Source organism: Hyperolius riggenbachi, chromosome 6, assembly GCF_040937935.1.
Source record: "Hyperolius riggenbachi isolate aHypRig1 chromosome 6, aHypRig1.pri, whole genome shotgun sequence".
In the NCBI taxonomy this organism is placed as follows: Eukaryota; Metazoa; Chordata; class Amphibia; order Anura; family Hyperoliidae; genus Hyperolius; species Hyperolius riggenbachi.
In genome coordinates, this window is record NC_090651.1 from 20,353,866 (window position 1) to 20,376,133 (window position 22,268).

Sequence of the window (22,268 nt, forward strand, 5' to 3'; positions counted from 1 at the left end):
CTGGGGCAACAGGCATGCGCAGTGGAGCAGACTGGTGTAGGCGCATGACGGGGAGCGCGCATGTGGCCGGGCAGCACATGCGCAGTGCAGTGTCATTGGCCAATTTATCTGAGCAGAGAACGGGACAACGGAGTGGTCGGACTGAATGGCGAGGGAGCCCACATGGGGCTAGAGCAGCGCTGGGCAAACTACAGCCTGCGGGATGGTGCGCTGTTACTCTGGCCTGCCGACAGGCGGCCAGATTTCTCTCCTCCCCCCTTTCTCCCTGTAGAGTTGCAAGCGGGCAGCGGGGGACTTGAAACTCAACTCAGTCAAAGATTCCCACGTCGTGATTTCGGGACGTGCCAGCCTATTACAAGCTAGCTGCCAGCATATATGCTGGCATGACCCGACGCGGGAATAATTGATCTAGGTGAGTTTCATGTCCCCCCCGCCACCCACTCGCAGGGATGGAGGGGGGGGGGGGAGGGGGTTGGAGTTTAAGGAATGGGAATCTGATACAGTTCTGTATCATGCCTGGAAAATAAACTTAAAGTGAACCAGAGACCTTGCTCTCTGTTTCATCCGTCACTGCTCAGCCTGCTTGTTATCAGCCCTGATAAAATCCCAGGCTGAGCATTCAGTCTGGCTTTGCTCAGGAATCATAGCTGAATCATTATAGCTGAGCCTGTCTTCTGATGACTTTTCAAGCCCAAGCCTGCCCCCTTCTGGCTCTGATATAATGACTCAGCTATAATGATTCCTGAGCAAAGCCAGACTGAATGCTCAGTCAGGGATTTTATCAGGGCTGATAACAAGCAGGCTGCGCAGTGAAGGATGAAACAGAGCAGGGTAGGTGTTTTCTCCAATGTTCCCACTGATCTATATGGTAAAATACAGGAGGGTGCTTTGTCTCTGGTTCACTTAAAAGTAACCCTGAACCATATTAAGTGTTAAATAAAGCCCATGGTGGGCTAGATTACCGTTTACTGACACTGCTGCCACTGCTCGTTGTTGTCAGGGTCCCCCCACCCCACCTGCTCCTTTGCAGTCGACCTGTACATCTCTCTGAGCAGTACAGAGCAAGGAGTGAACTGTGCAGGTGCAAAGTTTGGGACTTGCGTCTGCGCAGTCAAGGAAAGCATACGGTAGGCCTGAACGATTTTGGGGAAAAATTGAATTGAGCGATTTCTGTCCGAAATCACGATTTCGATTTGATTCACGACTTACTTCAAATCATGCATTGTTCCCTATCTGTGCCCCTCTGTCCTCCTCTCTCTCTCTGTGCCCCCTGTCCCCCAAGCTGCAGCACTGCTGGACATACCTTCCAACACGACTCCAGCGATGCCCGTCTATCCACTTCGCCTCCTGCAGGCTCTAATGCACGGCATACTTCCTGTATGTCATGTGACATACAGGAACCAGGAAGTATGCCGTGCACAAGAGATGACGAGAGAGGACAGAAAGCGTTTGACTCCTGTCACAAGGTATTTCCAACACTGCTGATGCTGCAGGCCGCACATGCTGGGTCTTGGGGGAAGTTTGAAGCCGCTTCTTCAAACTTCCCCATGTGAAAATAACGTAATCACGGAAATTGCCACTTTGACGATTCAGAAATTGTCAGCTTGGTGATCACGATTTCGATTTAAATTTGATTTATCTTTCAGGCCTAGCATACGGTAGGAATAGAAAGTTAGCAGGAAAGTGTTTAGCTTTGGCTAAACGAGACGCCAGCAGCTGGCCGTGTGAACTGTCTCTAGAAGTCAGCATAACTCGGGTATACTGAAATACGGAGTGTTTGGAACCATCTACAAGCTTTTCCCCAATAATGGTCGTTACCTCTACAATCTCCCGGATCTCACACTGTGTCTCCAGCTTGTCCAGCTTGATGCTCGCCGTGCCAATCTGCTTATCGCTCCTCAGCAGGAACACTCTGCAGGGCGGGAGAGAGACCACATTGTAGACCAGACCTTACCACACACACGGCACATACATACCTCACAACTTTCTGAGATAAGGAGTGACAGCTTAAAGGTGCATACACACGCACTACGGCTGCCAACAACGGGTCCGACAGACCCTCCCGCTGGGCGGACTTTCAGCCGACAGTAGAGCGTGTGTACATGCTGTCGGCGGACTGATGAGGCTGTTTCTGAATGATCCACTGAGCGGATCAGTCCACCAACAGCGCTTAGACACGCGCTACTGCCGGCTGAAAGTCCGCCCAGCGGGAGGCTCTGACGGAATCCATATGTGAAATTCATCCCACACTGATCATTTCTATAATCATTAAGTTTCCTTAACCGTTTCTGGACCGCGTTGGTTGAAATCTACGTCCTGTTTGTGACCGCTAGTTTCTGACAAAACGTAAATTTCAACATCACCATCGTGTGCCCCCCCCCCCTATCGGAAATAATAAATACATTAATTTAAAAGATGGGCGTGCATTTACAGTCAATTAAACATGTTTTTCTGTAGAAAAATACAAATATCTACATAGATCCATACATCAGTCCTGAAAGAGGGACAAATAGAGTAGAAAAAGGGACAGGGTTCCCAAAGAGGGACTGTCCCTCCGAAAGTGGGATAGTTGGGAGCTATGTGCATATAACTACTCAGCCAGGCACACACAATGGAGCTGGTGGCTGGATGGTGTAATGGTTAAGCGCTCTGCCTCTGACACAGGAGACCAGGGTTCGAATCTCGGCTCTGCCTGTTCAGTAAACCAGCACCTATTCAGTAGGAGACCTTGGGCAAGTCTCCCTAAACACTGCTACTGCCTATAGAGCGCGTCCTAGTGGCTGCAGCTCTGGCGCTTTGAGTCCGCCAGGAGAAAAGCGCGATATAAATGTTCTGTGTTTGTCTGTGTTTGTTAGTGGTAACAATATCACTAGATACTCACCCCTTGTGGAAGATCTCGAACTTGATGCCTTTGGTTTGGACCACTCGCTTGAAGCCTCTGTGGTTGCGATTGATATTCAACTTAAATGACTGTTCAAATTCTGCATAAAAAACATATGTTAGTAGTGAACTAAAATCAAAGAAAAAAAAAAAAAGAACAAAAGCATGATGTAGAGATTTGTCGCTTCATCTATTACATGCCTTTTCCTGTGTGAGAAAACAAATGACAGGGCCTCATGACTTATAGTATATGAAAAGAAAAGATGGCAATTAGTGATGGTATAAATTTGCATCAACTCAAAGTTATTTGCATCTACTTGACCATCACTAATGGCAATACCCACCAGAGTGAACTCTGATATAGCCTGCATTTGATCGGCCCAATTCGGAAATTGAAGCAAAATCAGCCAATAAAATTAGCATCTCAATCATTTTTAGATCCGAAGCACAACAGACTCACCTGGGGAGTTGGTGTTCTTAACGACATACGTTTTATTCTTCTGTGCCTGTTCCTGCAAGACACAAGCACACAGTTTAAGGCCAACCTTTATCAAATATGTTTTTAGGTTAAATGCCCTTTAAGACAGGAGAACCGTAGTGAGAGGGATATGAAGGCTGCCATATTTATTTCCTTTTAAACAATACCAGTTGCCTGGCTGTCCTGATCTATTTGGCTGCAGTAGTGTCTGAATCACACCAGAAACAAGCATGCAGCTAATCTTGTTAGATCTGACAATAATGTCAGAAACACCTGCTGCATGCTTGTTCAGGGGCTATAGCTAAAAGTATTATAGGAAGAGGATCAGCAAGATAATCAGGCAACTGGTTTTGTTTAAAAGGCAATAAATATGGCAGCCTCCATATCCCTCTCAGTTCAGTTGTCCTTTAAAGAGTGATGATAACAACCTGCCTGCTTCCAGTTTCCTGTGTTTGAAATCTGTAGATTTTTTCATTTTTGTTTGAAATTAATGAACTGCTCACACAGTCACAGGAAGGGAGTCTCCACATTACACTCCCCAGTGTACGTGAGAATAGTTTGTTAGTTCCCATGAAACATTTGTCCTGATTTCTACAATAATTTGTACAGTTCTGATTTGAAAAGAAAACATGGGAAATGGCTGCCTGCAATGGATAAGAAGAGGTAATCTCCAGATGCCATCCCACCCGGAACCTTCCCTCCTCCCAGGGGACCCTCTTGTCCTCTAGCTTGGTCACCTCCCCTCAATGCCACATCCAGGACGCTCTCCTACAGCCTGTTCGTTATGCCCCAAGCCGGGAAACCTTCAAGCGTTATCTCAAAACACACCTGTTCAGACTAGCCTAAAATTTGTTCTAGGTAGCATTAGAGGTTTATTGCCTCATCCGCTAACCCGTGTCTCCTGCCCTAACGTCTCCACCCCCCTAACCCCTAGATTGTAAGCTTACAAGGGCAGAGACCTCCTCCTAGTGTTTCTTATTCTGCTGTAATTTATCATATGAACATGTACAAGTATTGGTGATGTTTCAAATCACACAAACTATGTATATTTGTATTGCTGGATGTCCTGATTGTTCAAAGTTTGGAATGAACCGTATATACTCGCATATAAGCCGACCCATGTATAAGTCGAGGTACCCACTTTTCCCGCAAAAAAACAGGAAAAAGTGATTGACTAACGTATAAGCCCCCTCCCCCAGTATAGCCCTCACCACAGTAGCCAGATGTGCCCTCAGTACAGCTCCCCTACCCCTAGCCAGATGTGCCCCAAGGATGATACTGCTGTGTCTCAAGATGCCACTAAATGGCGTCTTCGATATGAAACACAGCAATTGCCATACAGGAAGAATCCCCGATCATTAAACAGCTGACAATGCTGCTTGCACATTCTGCTCCACAAGCCACAGGTACTCTTGAGCAGTGCACTCTGCACACACATGTTGCAGGGGAAGGGGGCACAGGTACAGCAGGGAGGCAGCTGGCAAGAGCAGGATCACTAGTGCACGGTCCTTAAGCTCTCCTGCCATTAACACAACCTGCTCCACCATCTGTTATGCTCCACTGACTCGCATATAAGCCGAGGTAGTAACTTTACAGCACAATTTTTGTGCTGAAGAATTAGGCTTATACACGAGTATATGAGGCATCTGTGCTCCCCACTATTTGTTTTTGTACTATGTACAGCTCTATGTAAGATGTTTGCACTATTTAACCCATTCGCGTTCTGTCGTTTTCACTTGAGAAATGTTCACCTCCCATTCATTAGCCTATAACTTTATCACTACTTATCACAATGAACTGATCTATATCTTGTTTTTTCCGCCACCAATTAGGCTTTCTTTGGGGGGTACATTTTGCTAAGAGCCACTTTACTGTAAATGCATTTTAACAGGAAGAATAAGAAAAAAATGGAAAAATTCATTATTTCTCAGTTTTCAGCCATTATAGTTTTAAAATAATACATGGCTCCATAATTAAAACCCACATATTGTATTTGCCCATATGTCCCGGTTATTACACCGTTAAAATGATGTCCCTATCACAATGTATGGGGACAATATTTTATTTGGAAATAAAGGTGCATTTTTTCCATTTTGCATCTATCACTATTTACAAGTTTAAAATAAAAAATATATAGAAATATTTCATCTTTACATTGATATTTAAAAAGTTTAGACCCTTAGGTAAATATTTACATGTTTTTTTTTTTATTGTAATGTTTAGTTTTTTTTATAGTAAACATTTTATTTGGGTAGTTTTGGGAGGGTGGGAGGTAAACAATAGATTTATAATGTAAATGTGTGTTAATTTTTATTTTTTTTACTTTCAGGTGTAGTATTACTTTTTGGCCACAAGATGGCGGCCATGAGTTTGTTTACATGATGTCACTCTGAGCGTAACACACGCTTAGAGTGACGCATCGGGGAGGGAACAGCCAGAAAAAGCACAGCTTCCGAGAGAAGCTGTCGCTTTTTCAGCAGGGGAGAGGAATCAGTGATCGGGCACCATAGCCCAATACATTGATTCCTGGGCTACCGAATCCGCGGCCGGGAGTGCGCATGCACGCGCGCGATCGGCCGCAGGAGCACGCGATAGCGCGCATGGTTCTTGGACGTAGTTTCTACGTCCAGGAACCAAAATAGGTTCAATAACAAATTATAAAGGAATATTTTCCATACGTGAATCTCTAGATTACATAGAAAACCTATGCTAGGTTGATTCAAGGCCTGGTCCTGGACCCAGCATCAAGCCTCCCATGTACGTTATTACTGTACAGATAAAGGAATACTGCAGAGTGGGGGACAGAATGGTGACACAAGCAATTACATCAGAAATAAAGGATAAATAATAGACAAAGGTGCCAATAAATTATCCAATTTCCCGAACAATCGACTGTTCGATCAGATCGTTGCAATTGATCGGAAATACTCCCTCTGCCCCATCAACGGAGGGGAAAAAGGATAAGCAATCTGATCACACTAAAAAGAATTGTTCCGAAATGAAGATCGAAGGAAAGTTCAATAGAATGATCGCTTGCCATTGATCGCCAAAAGATCTGATCGATCGTATGGTCCATTCAGGGCCAGATTTAGGCCAAGGCTGCCTAAGCCATGGCACCACAGGAACAAGGGCAGCAAAGCAGCAGGCTAACCTGGTGCATTTGCAAATGCTGCAATGCAGGGAGATCAGGCGAGGGCCTGACAGCGGTACTCTGCTGCTGGCTGCCTGTGCAGCAGTCACTTTGCTCTCTGTGCACGTTTGCGTTGTGGCCGGCAGCTATGGCCTTGGGCAGCATTGGAGATGGAAAGGAAGAGGAAGCTTCTGCACTGGAGACCAGCAGAGAAATGAGTGACACTGATGGCTGCTGCGGTGTGGAGGCTACCTATACTAAAAGGGGGTGGGAAAAGGAAGGATCAAGGGAGTCATCTGGCTACCTATATTGGAGGGAAAGGGGGAGGGGTCATCTGGCTACCTACACTGAAGGGGGGCGGCTGGTGACAGTGGCCTTGGGCGGTAAAAAGTACAAATCCGGCCCTGGGTCCATTCTGTAGGAGATTGTACGGTACTGACAATGGGCATCTTAATACGGATTTTGCTTTTGCCCACTGACCCTGTCACAGTGTCACATGACCAGACATGACAGTCAATGACAGCGGACTCAGTGATGTAAGTTAGGAAGGAACGGGAATAAGCTAAAACTCAGTCTCTGAATGAAGTCTCATCACATTCACATATAAAAAATAAAATAGGAACATTCTCAGCAAATAATAATTACAATTAAAGGATACCTCAACTGAAATGTGACATAATGAGATAGACATGTGTATGTACAGTGCCTAGCACAAAGATAACTATGCTGTGTTCCTTTTTTTCTTTCTCTGCATGAAAGAGTTAAATATCAGGTATGTAAGTGGCTGACTCAGTCCTGACTCAGACAGGAAGTGACTACAGTGTGACCTTCACTGATCAGAAATTCCCCTCTTTTACCTCTTACTTGTTCTCAGAAGCCATTTTCTGCTAGGAAAGTGTTTTATAGTTGGAATTTCTTATCAGTGAGGGTCACACTGTAGTCACTTCCTGTCTGAGTCAGGACTGAGTCAGCCACTTACGTACCTGATATTTAACGCTTTCAGGCAGAGAAAGAAAAAAAGGAACACAGCATAGTTATCTGTGTGCTAGGCACTGTACATACACATGTCTATCTCATTATGTCACATTTCAGTTGGGGTATCCTTTAAGAAATAAACTATGAAGATTTTCCAGATATGTGCGTCACTTTATAGGACATCCAAGTATAATTATATTTCCAAGAACTCTTTTCCCTTTTGCCACTTACCGCGCTCGGATACGGGAATTCGAACTTCACAAATGCGTGCAAGTCGTTGGGAGCCATCCCTGTGAAAGGAACAAACTCGTAAATCTGAGAACTCTGCATAAAGCCAGACAAAGCAGCAAGATACATGGTAACAGGAAGTGTACTCAGAAACAGGACCAGCAACCAATCAAAATGGCCGATACTGGCAGATCATCTGATTGGTTCCAGAGGGCGGTACAGAAACAGACAGTGACAGGAGGACAGAGAAGTAAATGAAACAGGACAGAATGGGGGGATCCTTACCTGAAGGGGCTGGGAGATTAATGCCTCGCACTACAATCAGCAGCATTTCCGTGCTGCTGAGCTCCGAGAACACTCTGTGGGGACAGAAGAGGTTTTAGTAATTGCTCATTGAGCCAGACCCCAAATCAGGTGTCCCTGCCGCCAGAATTTCAGCAGCAGCAGTGTGGCCATAATGCGGCTCACCCTGCACCCAACTGACCAGGCGACTGGATAAAACGTATACCTTGCCACTGCTCTGTGCTACCCGTAACCACACCGCTGTACTACCCATGGCCATTCCCACTGCAGATCTGCATTACCATGACCACGCCCACTGCATCTCTGTGCTACCATGACCACGCCCACTGCATCTCTGTGCTACCATGACCACGGCATCTCTGTGCTACCATGACCACGCCCACGGCATCTCTGTGCTACCATGACCACGCCCACTGCATCTCTGTGCTACCATGACCACGCCCACAGCATCTCTGTGCTACCATGACCACACCCACCGCATCTCTGTGCTACCATGACCACACCCACTGCATCTCTGTGCTACCATGACCACACCACACCCACTGCAACTCTGTGCTACCCATGACCACACCCACTGGAGCTCTATGTTAATCATGACCACACCCACTTCACCTCTGTGCTGCCCATGATCACACCCACTGCACCTCTGTGCTACCCATGACCACACCACACCCACTGCACCTCTGTGCTACCCATGACCACACCACATCCACTGCACCTCTGTGCTACCCGTGACCACACCACACCCACTGCACCTCTATGCTACCCATGACCACACCCACTGCATATTTGTGCTACCCATGACCACACCCACTGCCTCTGTGCTGCCCATGACCACACCCACTGCTTCTCTGTGCTACCCAGGACCACACCCACTGCCTCTCTGTGCTACCCAGGACCACACCCACTGCCTCTCTGTGCTACCCAGGACCAACCCCTCTGTATCTCTATGCTATCCAAGACCATTTTCACCTTCTAACATTGTCTATAATACACAACAAGCTATTACCGAACAATTTTCAGAGTCTTGTCCTCGAAGTGATAAGGAGGAGGATCCAGGCCCTGAGCCTGTGATAAGTGCAGGATATCACAGTTTTTCTTGCAGTCCTCGGCCATCTTCTCAAACCTGCCACAACAACACAGATAATAAAGAAATTCACAAAAACGTGTAAACCCTGCAGGGACAGGACACCCCTTGATGTGGCTCCTGTACATAGCTGTGGAAGACCACAAAAAGGGCACGCAAGTGGAGAATACTCTACTGCAAGTGGACAGAGCATGTGCTCTTTAGGCAAGAATGGGCGGGCAAAGCCCAGAGACGAAGGGAAACACAGGGGGGGGGCGATAGGCAAAGATGAGTGGCCAGGCCATGGAGGCACTAAAGAAGCCCCAGGGTATGGCCACCTCTTAAATTTAATGTGCTTAAAATAGTTTTGAATGAGGCTCCAATAAATAATGCAGTGTAGTTTTGCTTCTGTGCTTTCTTACAAGTGTGTTTACACTGAGATGGTTAATGCTTGTATACTCGCATGGCCAAAGTCGTCTGAGGCGGCTCATAATGCAAGAACCCCGCTCTGCAAGCAATCCACCCGGCTGATCAACTTAGCCAAGTGACAGCAAACTCTATTGTCTTCGTGCTTCCACGCAACCTGCATGACACCACATACGTATCACTTCGTCATCCTCCACTCTCCCCCCTCCCCTGCATAGCAACAGAGCGCATTGTGACACAGGTGACTTTGCGTCTGTCAGCACTGGCCCAGCGATGTCGCCCCCGTGGATCCGGTCCTGATCCCCAACGGGAGACATCAGTCAGCAGTGTGTACGGCCCTGAACACTCTGTACTCTATTAGCATTTGCAGTGCTTATCAGCACTTTAATAATAAGTGCTGAGAATCAATTTACAACTGTAGAAACTGAAGACAGTGGCAACGTGCATCATTCAGGCACAAGCTGCAGCTCGTGTATTGTGTGTGTATGCAAAGTGTATTGTTTACATGTTTATACAGTGTACAGTATGTATCTATGCATACAGTATATACAATGCATGTGCGTTTGTGTATGCAGTGTGTGTGCCTGTGTTCATAAAGTGTGAGTGTATGTGTGTACACACAAAGGCCTCAATTCACTAAGCTTTATCAAACATTTGATAATTTACCTCATGGGTAAAATCTAATTTTGAATTCACTAAGGTTATAGTCTTATTGAGCATTTTATTGTTAAACATTCAATAAATCTATAACATCTTAGTGAATTCAAAATTAGATTTTACTCATGAGGTAAATTACCAAACGTTTGATAGTTTAGTGAATTGAGGCCAAAGTGTTTGTATGTATACAGTGCGTTTACATGTTTATACAGTGTATGTATCTATGCATATATACAATGCATGTGTGTTTGCGTATAAAGTGTATAAGTTCCTCTGTGCGTTTGTGTATACAGTGTGTGTATGCCTGTGTTTATGAAGTGTGTGTGTTTGTATGCATCTAAACAGTGTGTTAACATGTTTATACAGTGTCTGTCTGTATATGCAATGCATATTGTGTTTGTGTATAAAGTGTATGTAAATACACTAAGTAAATGCACACCTGTGTGCATTTGTGAATGCAGTGTGTGTGTGTGCCCGTGTTTATGAAGAGTGTTTGTATGTATACAGTGTATGTTTCTCGTGTATGCAATGTGCGTTTATGCAGTGTGTGTATGTTTTGGGGGTGGGGGGGTCAGGAGGGGTGAGCTCACCTTGTGGTTTCTGCAACATTTCCCATCTGCGTGAACTGTTTGGAGTACCGCATGCATTTCTAGAGGAAAACAGAAAGCCATTGCCATCAGTTTCCCGGACAAGGACAGAATCTCCAGAATACAGATTGTATGTCAGTGGGCGGCTGGCAGATCAGGGCGCAGTACCTCATGCTGCTCTTGAAGAAGTTTCAACAACTGCGAGTAAACTTCGTCCGAGTTCCCCGGCGTTCGGCTGTCTTCATGTTCAATCACCACAAAGTCGCTGTCCTCGTCCACCGGAGGGGGCGGGATCTGCAAGAAAAACCCTTTCATTTTATTACAGGACAGCTATTCTGGGCAAAGGCTCGTAAAAGGGACCAGGAGTCAGACAGCAGGGAGAGGGAGGGGGAGGAAAGGGGGGATTGCAGATTACCTAACCCAGTAGTTACCAAACTTTTTTGGGTGAGGGCACCCTTGAAATGTTTTCGAGGCACCCCTCGCCAAAAACAACTACCGTTATGACCCTTATCAGACGATGCCCCACTTTAAGTAGCTAGTGATACTTATTAGGCACCGCAATTCCTCATGTTCAACTTCAACCATGGTTGCAGGGACTAAAGGTTAACTAGCAGGTAATGCAGCCACATTGTATATCAATGTGTGGTTGCATTACCTGATGGTATTGCATAAAGGATCGGGATGCATGCCGAGGCTCCCCTGAAAGAGGCCCGAGGCGCACCAGGATGCCGCGGCACCCAGTTTGAGAGCCCCTGACCTAACCATTTCTTTAGGCCTGTATACATGCCTGAGTTAGGTTGGCTGAGGCGGCCAATTACGAAGGCCTCAGTTGATAATCAGGTGTGTGTATGGTAACTGGCGACCACCAACCCGCCAGCGATCTGCCCGGCAGATCTACTCACCACCCCAGCGACACCGATCGCCCGCCGATCTTACTGTTCGTGCTGCTTTCCTGCTCACTGCATGATGTCACGCACTTGCCACTCGTCCCCCCTTCCCTGCATAGCAATGCAGCGCATCTTCAGCTACACAGCTGACTTGCATGTGTGCAGTCCAGCAATGTGGCCCGAGAGGATCAGGTCCTGATCCGCAACGGGCGACATTCGTCAAAGGTGTGTATGCACCTTTCAGCAACCAACCGACACTGCGTACACACTACATTTCTGATTTCCACCAGGCTGTGCAGCTGCCGTGATGACAATGGCTTTAGGCAGAGCAGCATTTTCTGTGCTTTGGAAAGGGGAGGGTGAGCAGCAGCAGGAAGTAAAAGCAGCAAACAGGTAGGGTTTTTCCAGCATGCCCAGTCCCTAAAAGTGCCAGCCAGTGTCAGGGGAGACCGGTACACACCTGTGGAGCTTCCACCGGCTGCCTAGGTCCCCTCCCCCCCCCCATCTGTGCTCCCCCCGGCCGGAAGCAGAGCTCACACCTGTCTGGCTGGTGTGTGTCCTCCCTTGTACAGTGGTTTACTTTATGCTGTAGGTCTCCTCCCAGTTTCCTCTTCTCTTCCTGGTCATGTGACACAAGTGCTGAACACTAGAGCTCCAGTGTATATGCTGCCGGATCTCTATAGTGTTCGAACTTTAGCTTGTGTCACATGACCAGGAAGAGAAGAGGACACAGGGAGGAGACCTGTGACAAGTGCACCAGTGGACATGCACCAGTGGGACAGGTGCGAGTACTGCTATTATTGTGCATCAGTCGTCGTCGAATCTAACACAGCTAGCAACGCGCTTCTGACACACCGCGGATCAAGCAAAATTTTCAGTCCTGCGCAGTTGCCCAAATCAATGAATTTCAGATGGAAATTGATCGATATACGTTGAAATCCAACATCCTCTTGTTGTATTGCCTTTGGGGGTCCATGAACGGCAATGGTGTTCGAGATTTTTAACTTGAATTTACACTAATTCACGATCGCTTTCAGAATTTCGGGATTAGTTGTGATTTCACAAACTGCCCCTATACCAACCACCAACCTTGGCAATGTCCACCAGGGTCCCACTCTTCACTTTTTCGATGGAGACCTGAACAGCGTGGGCGACACGCATGTGCTGCTTAGCGAGATCCAGATCATTCTTCTGCTTGGCCTGGAGCGCTGCTTTCCTGTACTGCCGCCTGCGATTCTCCAGAAACTCCAGCTGCTCTTGTGCTGAAATTCACATGACCAGGAAATGGTGTGAGAAGACTCAGCGGTGGAGAGAGGTCGACAGAAGAAGCTCTCGGAGCTCCAGAAGACGTCTAACACATACCTGCAGCAGGAAGCTCTTCAGTGGATTCTGTGGAAGCAGCAACTTTGGCTTTTGAAGGTGCCTCCTCTTGCGGTGGCACGCTTGCAGACACCTGTGGTTTTACAATCTGGGTGGGTTTTGGGGGGACAGGTTTCTTCGCTGGCTGTTCGTCCTAAAGGAGAGAACTGCTAAGTTTCAGCTTTTTTTATTTTAGTGTTCAAATATTTATTAAAGAGAATCTGTACTGTAAAATTCTTACAATAAAAAGCATACCATTCTATTCATTATGTTCTCCTGGGCCCCTCTGTGCTGTTTCTGCCTCTCCCTGCTGCAATCCTGGCTTGTAATTGCCAGTTTTATGCAGTGTTTACAAACAAGACATAGCAATTTGATACGCTGAGAGTAGCTTAGTGTGTGAGTCATACAGAGTGCGCAGGGGGCCTGGAGAGGGTGTGTATAGCTTCTGCCAATGACAAGCAGTGCAGCACATTCCAGCCTCAGCCGACAGAGCCAACAGAAGAGAGAAGATTAGATCATATAACAGAGATAACACAGCCACTGTGCAACTAGGAAAGGCTGCAGTAAGACAGACCACATTAGAACAGCTATAGGAACATATAGGATAGAAGAAATAAGGCTCATAATTTTGTCACAGAGTATCTTTAAGCACACGAGAAAGCGTACAGCATTGTAAATTGAAACAGTGTGTGTGTGTGTGTGTGTGTGTGTGTGTGTGTGTGTGTGTGTGTGTGTGTGTGTGTGTGTGTGTGTGTGTGTGTGTGTGTGTGTGTGTGTGTGTGTGTGTGTGTGTGTGTGTGTGTGTGTGTGTGTGTGTGTGTGTGTGTGTGTGTGTGTGTGCGTGCACACACGCACACATTGAAGTAAACCAGAGACGTTAAACTCTAACGTTTTGATACTTACCAGAGGCTTTCTCCAGCCCCATAAGCTCGTCTGAGTCCCACGCTGTCCTCCTGCGGTCTGCCGTACAGCCGCGAACAGCCCCGGTAACAGGCTCATTCAGGTCCAGTCTGGGTCTATTGCGCATGCGCGGACCTCCTGTGCATGCGCAGTAGACCCAGACTGGACCGGACTGAACCTGTTAGGGGGGCTGATCACAGCTGAATGGCAGATCGCGGGAGGACGGCGTGGAACTCAGACGTGTTTATGCTGCTGGATGAAGCCGCGGGGGAGTATGAAATCTTTTTATCAGATATCTGGTACACTGCAAGGCTAATTGGCCCAGGCCTTGTAAGGTTTTATGCCTTTTCCTGGATCAACTGGGATATGTGCAGGTTCAGGATGGTGGTTTTTTTTTATTCATTTTTTTTTCCTGGCTGGACTGATGTCTTATTTCAACCGAACTATGAGGTACAAGTGGCTGACACATGACACAGATGACTCTACAGTCAGCAGAACTGGCTCATAGTGAAAATGCAGAAGTGAAATCTACGTGATAATCACTTGACTCAGCTCAGCTGAATAGGAGCTTTTGGCCTCTTCAGCAACTGTCCGACAAGTATTTCTAATCCATATTACCTACACTTAAAGAAGAACTCCAGCCTAAACAAACATACTGTCAGTAAGTTACATTAGTTATGTTAATTAAAATAGATAGGCAATATAATCTCTTACTCACACGGTTTTAAAAGAACAGGCAAATGTTTGATTTCATGAGGGCAGCCATCTTTTTGGTTGAAAGGAGGTGACAGGGAGCATGAGACACAGTTCCAACTGTCCTGTGTCCTGAGCACCTCTCCCAGTTGCTAGGCAACGTGAATAACAGTTGCTAGGCAACGTGAATAACAACATGGGAAATCCCATCATGCTCTGCACAGCATCAGGGAAAAAAAGCCCGTGCTTTTTTTCTTTGATGGGTGGAGCTTAGCTAAAAATGCAGCTAAAAAATTATGCTTTGGTAAGAAAAACAAAGTTCTGATGCTGTGAAACTGTTAAAGAAACACCAAGACTTTTCAGTGCTGCCGAGTAGATTTTTAGTCCGGAGGTTCACTTTAAAGGGGGTTGTAACATTCAAAAATAAAAAAAAAATGACCTAAAAAAAATTAGAGCCCCAAATATGTAAACCCACTTTTTTTTTTTTATATAAAATAGGTCCCCCAATTTTTATCTTTTTTTTTACCTAGTCTGTGTGCTTTTGCTGAACTGTGCTGTGCCATAAGGATTGTGGAAAGTCCTTTATTTCTAGCTACAGTCAGTAACAAGAGTACAGGTAGTCCCCAACGAATGAAAGACCCGCCAATATGAACGGCATGGATTCTGTGTTTCCAAGCCAAATTGGACACAGAGGTGACACAGAGGGGGGCACTGGAGGCACTGGGGGGCACAGAGGAGGTACAGGGGACAGAGATGGCACAATGTTACGACTTAAGAACAGATTCAGGTTAAGAACGAAGCTACAGTCCCCATCTCGTTTGTTAACCGGGGACTACCTGTATCTCAAAATGCAAATTGCAGAAACCTCCCATTTCAGATAAGATAATGATACCATCAACAGCAGTTAATTGAATTCCCCATTCCGTTTAAAAGTTTCCACAGTGATGTATCTAGGAGATATTTGCTGTGCGAGGGACAGTGATCTGGAAAATAAGCTGTAAAAGAACACTGAGCTGAGTTAAAAAAATAAAAAGAAAAGGGCAGAAGTGAGGTCACAATTGGCATCACAGAGAAACAGTAACAATGGAAACCAGCAGAATATTCATTTCTTTTAAATCTGACAGTGAACACACAAAAAAAAAAAAAAAAAAAAAACAGGATATGTGATCTAAATATATAATTTCTTATTGGATGATTTACATTTTTACAGTTAATATGGAGTTTAATCCCACTTTAAAAGGGCATTGCGGTGAAATGTCCTCTGTACACCACCAGATTTTTATAAAAACAATATTATTATTTGGCAAGTGTCTGAAATAGTTAAAGACCTTACTCTCACTTTCCCCTGGAGCCTTATCAAGTGACTCTCTTGACCCTCTGTGGAGGAGACTTTCCTTTGATGCATGGACAAGTGTGTGAAATGTTTGCAAAGGGGGGTGGCTGGAGTTAATCTGGTTGACTGATGAAAAAACCGCACTGATCCTGTCTCTACCCACTTTACAATTTACTCTGCCTGTTCAGAACATAAACCAGACACGTGATGGCTGCTTCCGCCACTTTGACATGGGTGAATTGCAATTTTACACAGATGACATTGCTTGGAGATAAAGGCGGTCAGGATAACTATACGGGCAATAAGGAGTTGACAAACAGGTTTTTTATTGTTTGATGTGCCAGACTGTATTCCCACTTTAAAACTGCACTAGAGACAGACAGCCAAATACATAGATAAGATAAAGTATAATGAAATAACGGAATGTTATTTGAACAGATCAAGGGTCTGCTTTAAAGGTGTTCTGTTGAGGTTTTAAAAAACAAAAACTGCCACTTACCTGCGGCTTCTATCAGCCCCCTGCAGCTGGAATGTCCAGCGCCGTCCTCTTCCGATGTGTCGTTTCCCTGCCGCCGACCCCCCTCCCCACCGCTGCCCCCTTCCTGCCTGATCTCCCCTTCAGCATGGCGGCCCCCCCACCCACGGCCATGGCTGGGGACGTTTCCACGGACTGCAAACGTCCTTGCAAAAAAATCCATTTCTCTCAAGACAGAGAAAAAAAAAATGTTTACAGAAGCGGATCCATTCTGCAGGCGACAAGTGTGAACCTAGCCTTCCTCCAAACCATAACAGCAGAAAACAGCACTTAATACACTCAGACCAGTTGCTGTTGAAATTAGATTTTTATGGTGACAATACCACCTGGAGGTAAAGGCATAATCTGTATCAAAAATGAAAAAAGTGCAAATAAAATATAATCAAAGAATGGCTAACTGCCTACCTCCTCCTCCGCTCCATCATCCTCGCCAGCGTTCGCCAGTTTCTGGGCGGTCTCTAGAGCTCTCTCCACACTGCCCACATCTTCCGAACTCTCCATCCCAGGAAATGGAGGAAACCCTACAGAGAATTCATGCTCTTCCATCAGAAAATCTAATCAGCTTCACTTTAAAGGCAGACATTCCATAGAATACAGCAGTGTAATTAAAACTGGCACAGTCTAATGCTGGGAATACACCATAGGTTTTTACCCCCGATAGATGGGTTAGACAGATAATTTCTGACATGTCCGACATCCCTTCCGATCGTTTTTTTTGGCTCGATTTCTCATAGATATGAATGGAAAAAGATAAGAAAAACAAGCGCAAAATCGAGCGGAAAAACGTATTGTGTGTACCCAGCATGAATGAAATGATTAGCTAGAGGCTGAACTAGTGAAGTCTATGAATGAAATGATGCTTCCACCCACCCGATAACAGTCATTTCTGGTTTATGTTACGTTACGGGCTGCCCTGTCTATTCTCTGAGCTGCTCAGTAGGACGGGTTGCAGTAATAGAAGTCCACCAATTCATGTTCGCTGTCAGACTTCTGCTTCTTTGCACATGAAAAACCAGCTGCTAATTTGTAAAAGGTGCGCACACACGTCTGATATTTCTGAACGACTTGTCTTTCATACAGGACGTTTGGACGACAGTTTGGCGCGTGTATGAACGATCGTTAGACTGATAGCAGCAGTTTTGACTGATCCACTTAGCGGATCTGTGGACCAGTGGCAACGACTGTTCCGCCGGATCCTCCTGCTGGGCGGATGTTCAGCCGACAGTAGAGCGTGTGTATGCGTTGTCTGCGGACTGATAAGGCTGTTTCTGAACGATCCGATTGGATGTAATGCGTGTGTACGCACGTTAACTGTCATTCAAACGACAGTTAGGTCCGTACTTGTGTACAAATGACTTGTTGTTTGAAAGTCTATAGGTCCGTCGTCACCTCCCGCTGGGTGGGCGTTCCAGCGACAGTCCGGCGTGTGTACAGTCTGTCGGCGGACTGATACGGCTGTTTCTGAGCGATCCACCCGTCGGATCGCTCAGAAACAGCCGTATTAGTCTGCAGACAGACTGTACACACGCCGGACTGTCGCTGGAATGCCCACCCAGCGGGAGGTGACGACGGACCCGTCGTTGCCTCCAGTCCAGCGTGTGTACGGCCCTTATTAGTTTGAAACAAATAGACTTTCAAATAAGTTGTTTGATCAGTCATTTGATCTAGTCCATTGACCAGTCAAATGACATGTAAATTAGCTGTAATTAGCATATCAAACGTTTTGTCGCCTGAGAGTACAAGGCGTCTGAACGACTTTTTGTTGAACGACAAGTTGTTCAAACGTCCGGTTTGAACGACAATCGGACATAAAATCAGACGTGTGTATGCACCTTAAGTGTTCTCTCTACCCAGATCTGGGTTTCTCATTAGCCACTTCTAGTAATACTTAAAGAGGAACTCCAGTGAAAATAATGTAGTAAAAAAAGTGCTTCATTTTTTACCATAATTATGTATAAATGATTTAGTCAGTGTGTGCTCATTGTAAAATCTTTCCTCTCCCTGATTCACATTCTGACATTTATTACATGGTGACATTGTTACTGTGGGCAGGTTATGTAGCTGCTCCTAGCTGTTTTGGCTGTTACAGACAGCTGTAAACAGCTAATTCCTGTCTGTGAACATTGTTACATTGTGGCAGTTTGCCCAGAGTACCTCGGTACTCAGAGCTTCTTGTGGGAGGGGTTTCAGCACAAAATCAGTCATACAGCGCCCCCTGATGGTCTGTTTGTGAAAATCATATTTCTCATTTAAAAGGGGGTATCAGCTACTGATTGGGATAAAGTTCAATTCTAGGTTGGAATTTCTCTTTAAGGCCCATACACACGGGGTACGGCCGTCGCCGCAACCACGTGGCACGCGCGTGTTGCGGCGACAGGTCGCCCGTGTGTATAACGCGCGCGCCCCGAACCGTCGCTCGTCTGAGTTGTCGCCAGGCGATTGACATGTTCAATCACCGGCTACAGCTGTCGCCGCAACTTCGCCGGAACTGTCGCTAGTCCCGCATGTGTATGCGGGCTAGCGACAGCAACCCACATACAGCACACAGAGCTTCCGGCGTGGGGGGGAGGAACCTCTGCGACAGCTTCCGCCACATCGCTAATCCCTCTGCTGCCGTGTGGATGCAGAGGGAGTTGGCGACGAACTGTCGCCCAGTTGTTGCGCACACGCTCCCGTGTGCTAGCGACAGCTACAAATGTAGCTCGTGTGTATTTAGCTTAAGCCTAGGCTGTTAAGCTATGCGGAATTCTCCTCTCAGAGCACATTGGGAGGCCAGGGATTATTTTCACCAGCTTTGGGACTCTCAGTACACAAACATTCTGCAGCATTGCACCTGACATGACTAAATATGTTCCCCACCCTGTGATAAATTTCAGAACGTAAATAGCTGAGAGGAAAGATTTACAATGGGCAAACACCGACTAAATCTATAAATGAAAAAATAAGCAATTCTATTAAAGGACAACTGAAGTGAGAAGAATACGGAGGCTGCCATATTTATTTTCTTATAAAAAAACAATACCAGTTGCCTGGCAGCCCTGCTGATCTATTTGGCTGCAGTAGTGTCTGAATCACACAAGAAACAAGCATGCAGCTAATCTTATCAGATCTGATTGTAATGTCAGAAACACCTGATCTGCTGCATGCTTGTTCAGGGGCTGTGGCTGAAAGAATTAGAGGCAGAGGATCAGCAGGACTTTCAGGCAACTGGTATTGCTTAAAAAATAAATAAATATGGCAGCATCCATATCCCTCTCACTTCAGTTGTCCTTTAATTACATTATTATCACTACAGTTCCTCCTCAAGGCTGTTTGGCTGTAATAAAAAGATATCTGATTCTGGGAGGACTTTCAGAGGTGTGGATATCTTACCAGGAGGCACTGGGAGCTCTGCCAGATTAACCGATCTGCCCGCCTTCTGAGCTCGGATGGCATCTTGGTATTGCTGGATATAAAGACATTAAAAGGTTTACTGAACTGGATCTGAAGCTGGACTGTGAGCTCCTTCTTATATACACTTATTTTCAGACATGCAGTCTCCGCTCCACTAACCGTATCCTCCTGTCTTCCTCTCGGGTCACCTCTTCTCACTCCTGATTACAAGACTTCTCTCAATCCTCTCCCCTCTCCTGGAACACCCTCCCCTCAACCGTACTTAAGGTGGCCACACATGATACAATAAAATAATCCGATTTTACGGAAATTCGATAAATATGATTGGATCTCCCGAAAAAAAATCGAAAGCTTTTTTTTTCATTCGACTGAAAAATGTGATCAGATTTTCTGTTTTCTTAGATTTTAATTGATCCGGAATGCGGGATATTTTTCTTCAATCTTTCTAAAGATTGTATGGTGTGTGTTGGATTGTCAATTTATTAATATACACACCCTAGCAATTTTGTCAGAGTTTCCAATCATTTTTATCATAATTGGGGAAAAATGTAACATGTGTGTGGCACATTGGTCATATTTTTGAAATGTTACAGTCAGAAAAATTGATTGCAATTCTTAAATTGAACAGATATTTAAAAAATTGTATGGTGTGGGGCCACCTTTACACTTTTTAGGCGCAATCTGAAACCTCACCTCTTCAGGCAAGCATACTCTCCTACCGAGGACACTTCAGCCACTGACCACCATTTCTACTATCTCATAAACAGCTTCCCTTTACCTACTGTCCTATCCCTCAACCTTTAAGCCCAATCTACAAGATACGATTCTTTGTACAATTCTATTTACAATCCGATTAAATCCGACATGTCCGATCAGGATTCGATTCAATTCGATTTGCCATTGCAAAACAATGGCAAATCGAATTGAATCAAATCCCAATTGGACATGTCGGATTTAATCAGATCGTATATAGAATCGTAATCAAATCGTACAAAGAATCGTATCGTGTAGATGGGGCATTAGACTGTAAGGTCTTTTGGCCAGGGCTCTCTTCCCTTTTGTCTCACAATGCTGTGTAATGTGTGTGCATAACTCCCACCCTGGTGTAAAAATAGGTTGTTGATTTGTTCACTGTATCCTCTCAGTGCTTCCTACTCCCACAAATCTCTGTTCTGTAGGGTGGGTGTCATGCGTACATGCAAAATGGGCACTGCAGCTTTGTAGAATATCAGTAGCGTATTGGTTAAAGGAAACCTGAGATAAATGAAAAACAAAGTTTTATACATACCTGGGTTTTCCTCCAGCCCCCTCCGCACCAATCCCTCCCACGCCGCCGTCCTCAACCTCATAGCTAGCCCGGAAGCAGCCCTGTTAAAATGGTCAGTTGGGGCATACTGCGCATGCGCAGCCCGGCCACGTGCGTGACCCCTGTCTGTGCACAGACGGCTCCCAGCCGTGGGAGGGTGACAGGGGTGCGTGCGCGGGCGTACTGCACCTGTGGCGGCTGGCCCGACTGACCAATCTAACAGGGCTGCTACCCCGTTAGGGGTAGGAGTCGGAGGAAGATCGGTGCAGATGTGGCTGGAGGAAGCCCCAGGTATATGTAAAACATTTATTTTCGTCTATCTCTGGTACACTTTAAGGGCTCCGCCTCTGACACATTCAGTAAGCCAATATCCTATTCAGTAAGGAGTCATTAGGCAAGACTCCATAACACTCCTATTGCCTACTGAATACACCCCCTAGTGGCTGCCTCACAAGCACTTTGAGTCCGACAGGAGTAAAGCCTTCAACAAATGTTTGAGGTTTTTTTTAATTACCAATATTTTATTGAGCAGTGCGAATTCCAATAGCAAAATACTAGTCAATTTTACCAATATTTTACCATTGCGATCAGTGTTCTCCCCAGGCTCTTTTAGCCAGGTGTTCCACCCGGCTAGTTTTGGTGAGCACCATTTGTAGTCGCATATTTCCACTTATAATCAACTAGCTGATGGCCCGGCGTTGCCTGGACTTGGCTTCGCCCACTTTTCCTACCCCTCACAAACACTCAATGACCAAGTTTGTGATCTTTGCGGTCTTTAGCATCAATAATTTGCATTGAAATGAAACAAATCTGATTGGCTGTTTGTGGTTCCACCCCCTTTTCTAAATTTGAACCCCAGTCCCCCAATGACCAACTGTACCAGGTTTGAAGCTTGTGCCATTAACAGTGCAAGAATGGCAGCAATTACATATTCCCCCTTGAAAATCAATAGGTGTGTTTTGACTGGCTTTTGTAGGCTTCACCCACTTTTCTGAATATTAATCCCAGTCATCCAGTGGCCAACTGTGCAACGTTTGACAACCCTGCCATTAACAGTGTAGGAATGGCTGCGGTTTACATTTTCCCAGTGAAATTTGTATTAGTCCCCGCCCACTTTTTGGTTATGGTAATA

The 22,268-nt window shown here is 45.8% G+C and overlaps 1 protein-coding gene across 3 annotated transcripts in view; it reads right to left on the reverse strand.

Annotated features, from left to right (window-relative positions):
- The window catches only part of CC2D1B (coiled-coil and C2 domain containing 1B), an 81,639-nt gene that overhangs the window by 7,810 nt on the left and 51,561 nt on the right, over nucleotides 1–22,268 (reverse strand). For all 3 annotated transcript variants that reach the window (XM_068238965.1, XM_068238964.1, XM_068238966.1), the window contains 12 exons: nucleotides 19,810–19,882; nucleotides 16,843–16,958; nucleotides 12,980–13,130; nucleotides 12,707–12,879; nucleotides 10,899–11,024; nucleotides 10,734–10,792; nucleotides 9,004–9,120; nucleotides 7,977–8,050; nucleotides 7,695–7,753; nucleotides 3,341–3,392; nucleotides 2,882–2,981; nucleotides 1,819–1,912 (listed from right to left, as the gene is read on the reverse strand). In XM_068238965.1, the coding sequence (XP_068095066.1) occupies nucleotides 1,819–1,912; nucleotides 2,882–2,981; nucleotides 3,341–3,392; nucleotides 7,695–7,753; nucleotides 7,977–8,050; nucleotides 9,004–9,120; nucleotides 10,734–10,792; nucleotides 10,899–11,024; nucleotides 12,707–12,879; nucleotides 12,980–13,130; nucleotides 16,843–16,958; nucleotides 19,810–19,882 (1,194 nt within the window). The remainder of the gene's footprint in view (nucleotides 1–1,818; nucleotides 1,913–2,881; nucleotides 2,982–3,340; nucleotides 3,393–7,694; nucleotides 7,754–7,976; nucleotides 8,051–9,003; nucleotides 9,121–10,733; nucleotides 10,793–10,898; nucleotides 11,025–12,706; nucleotides 12,880–12,979; nucleotides 13,131–16,842; nucleotides 16,959–19,809; nucleotides 19,883–22,268) is intronic.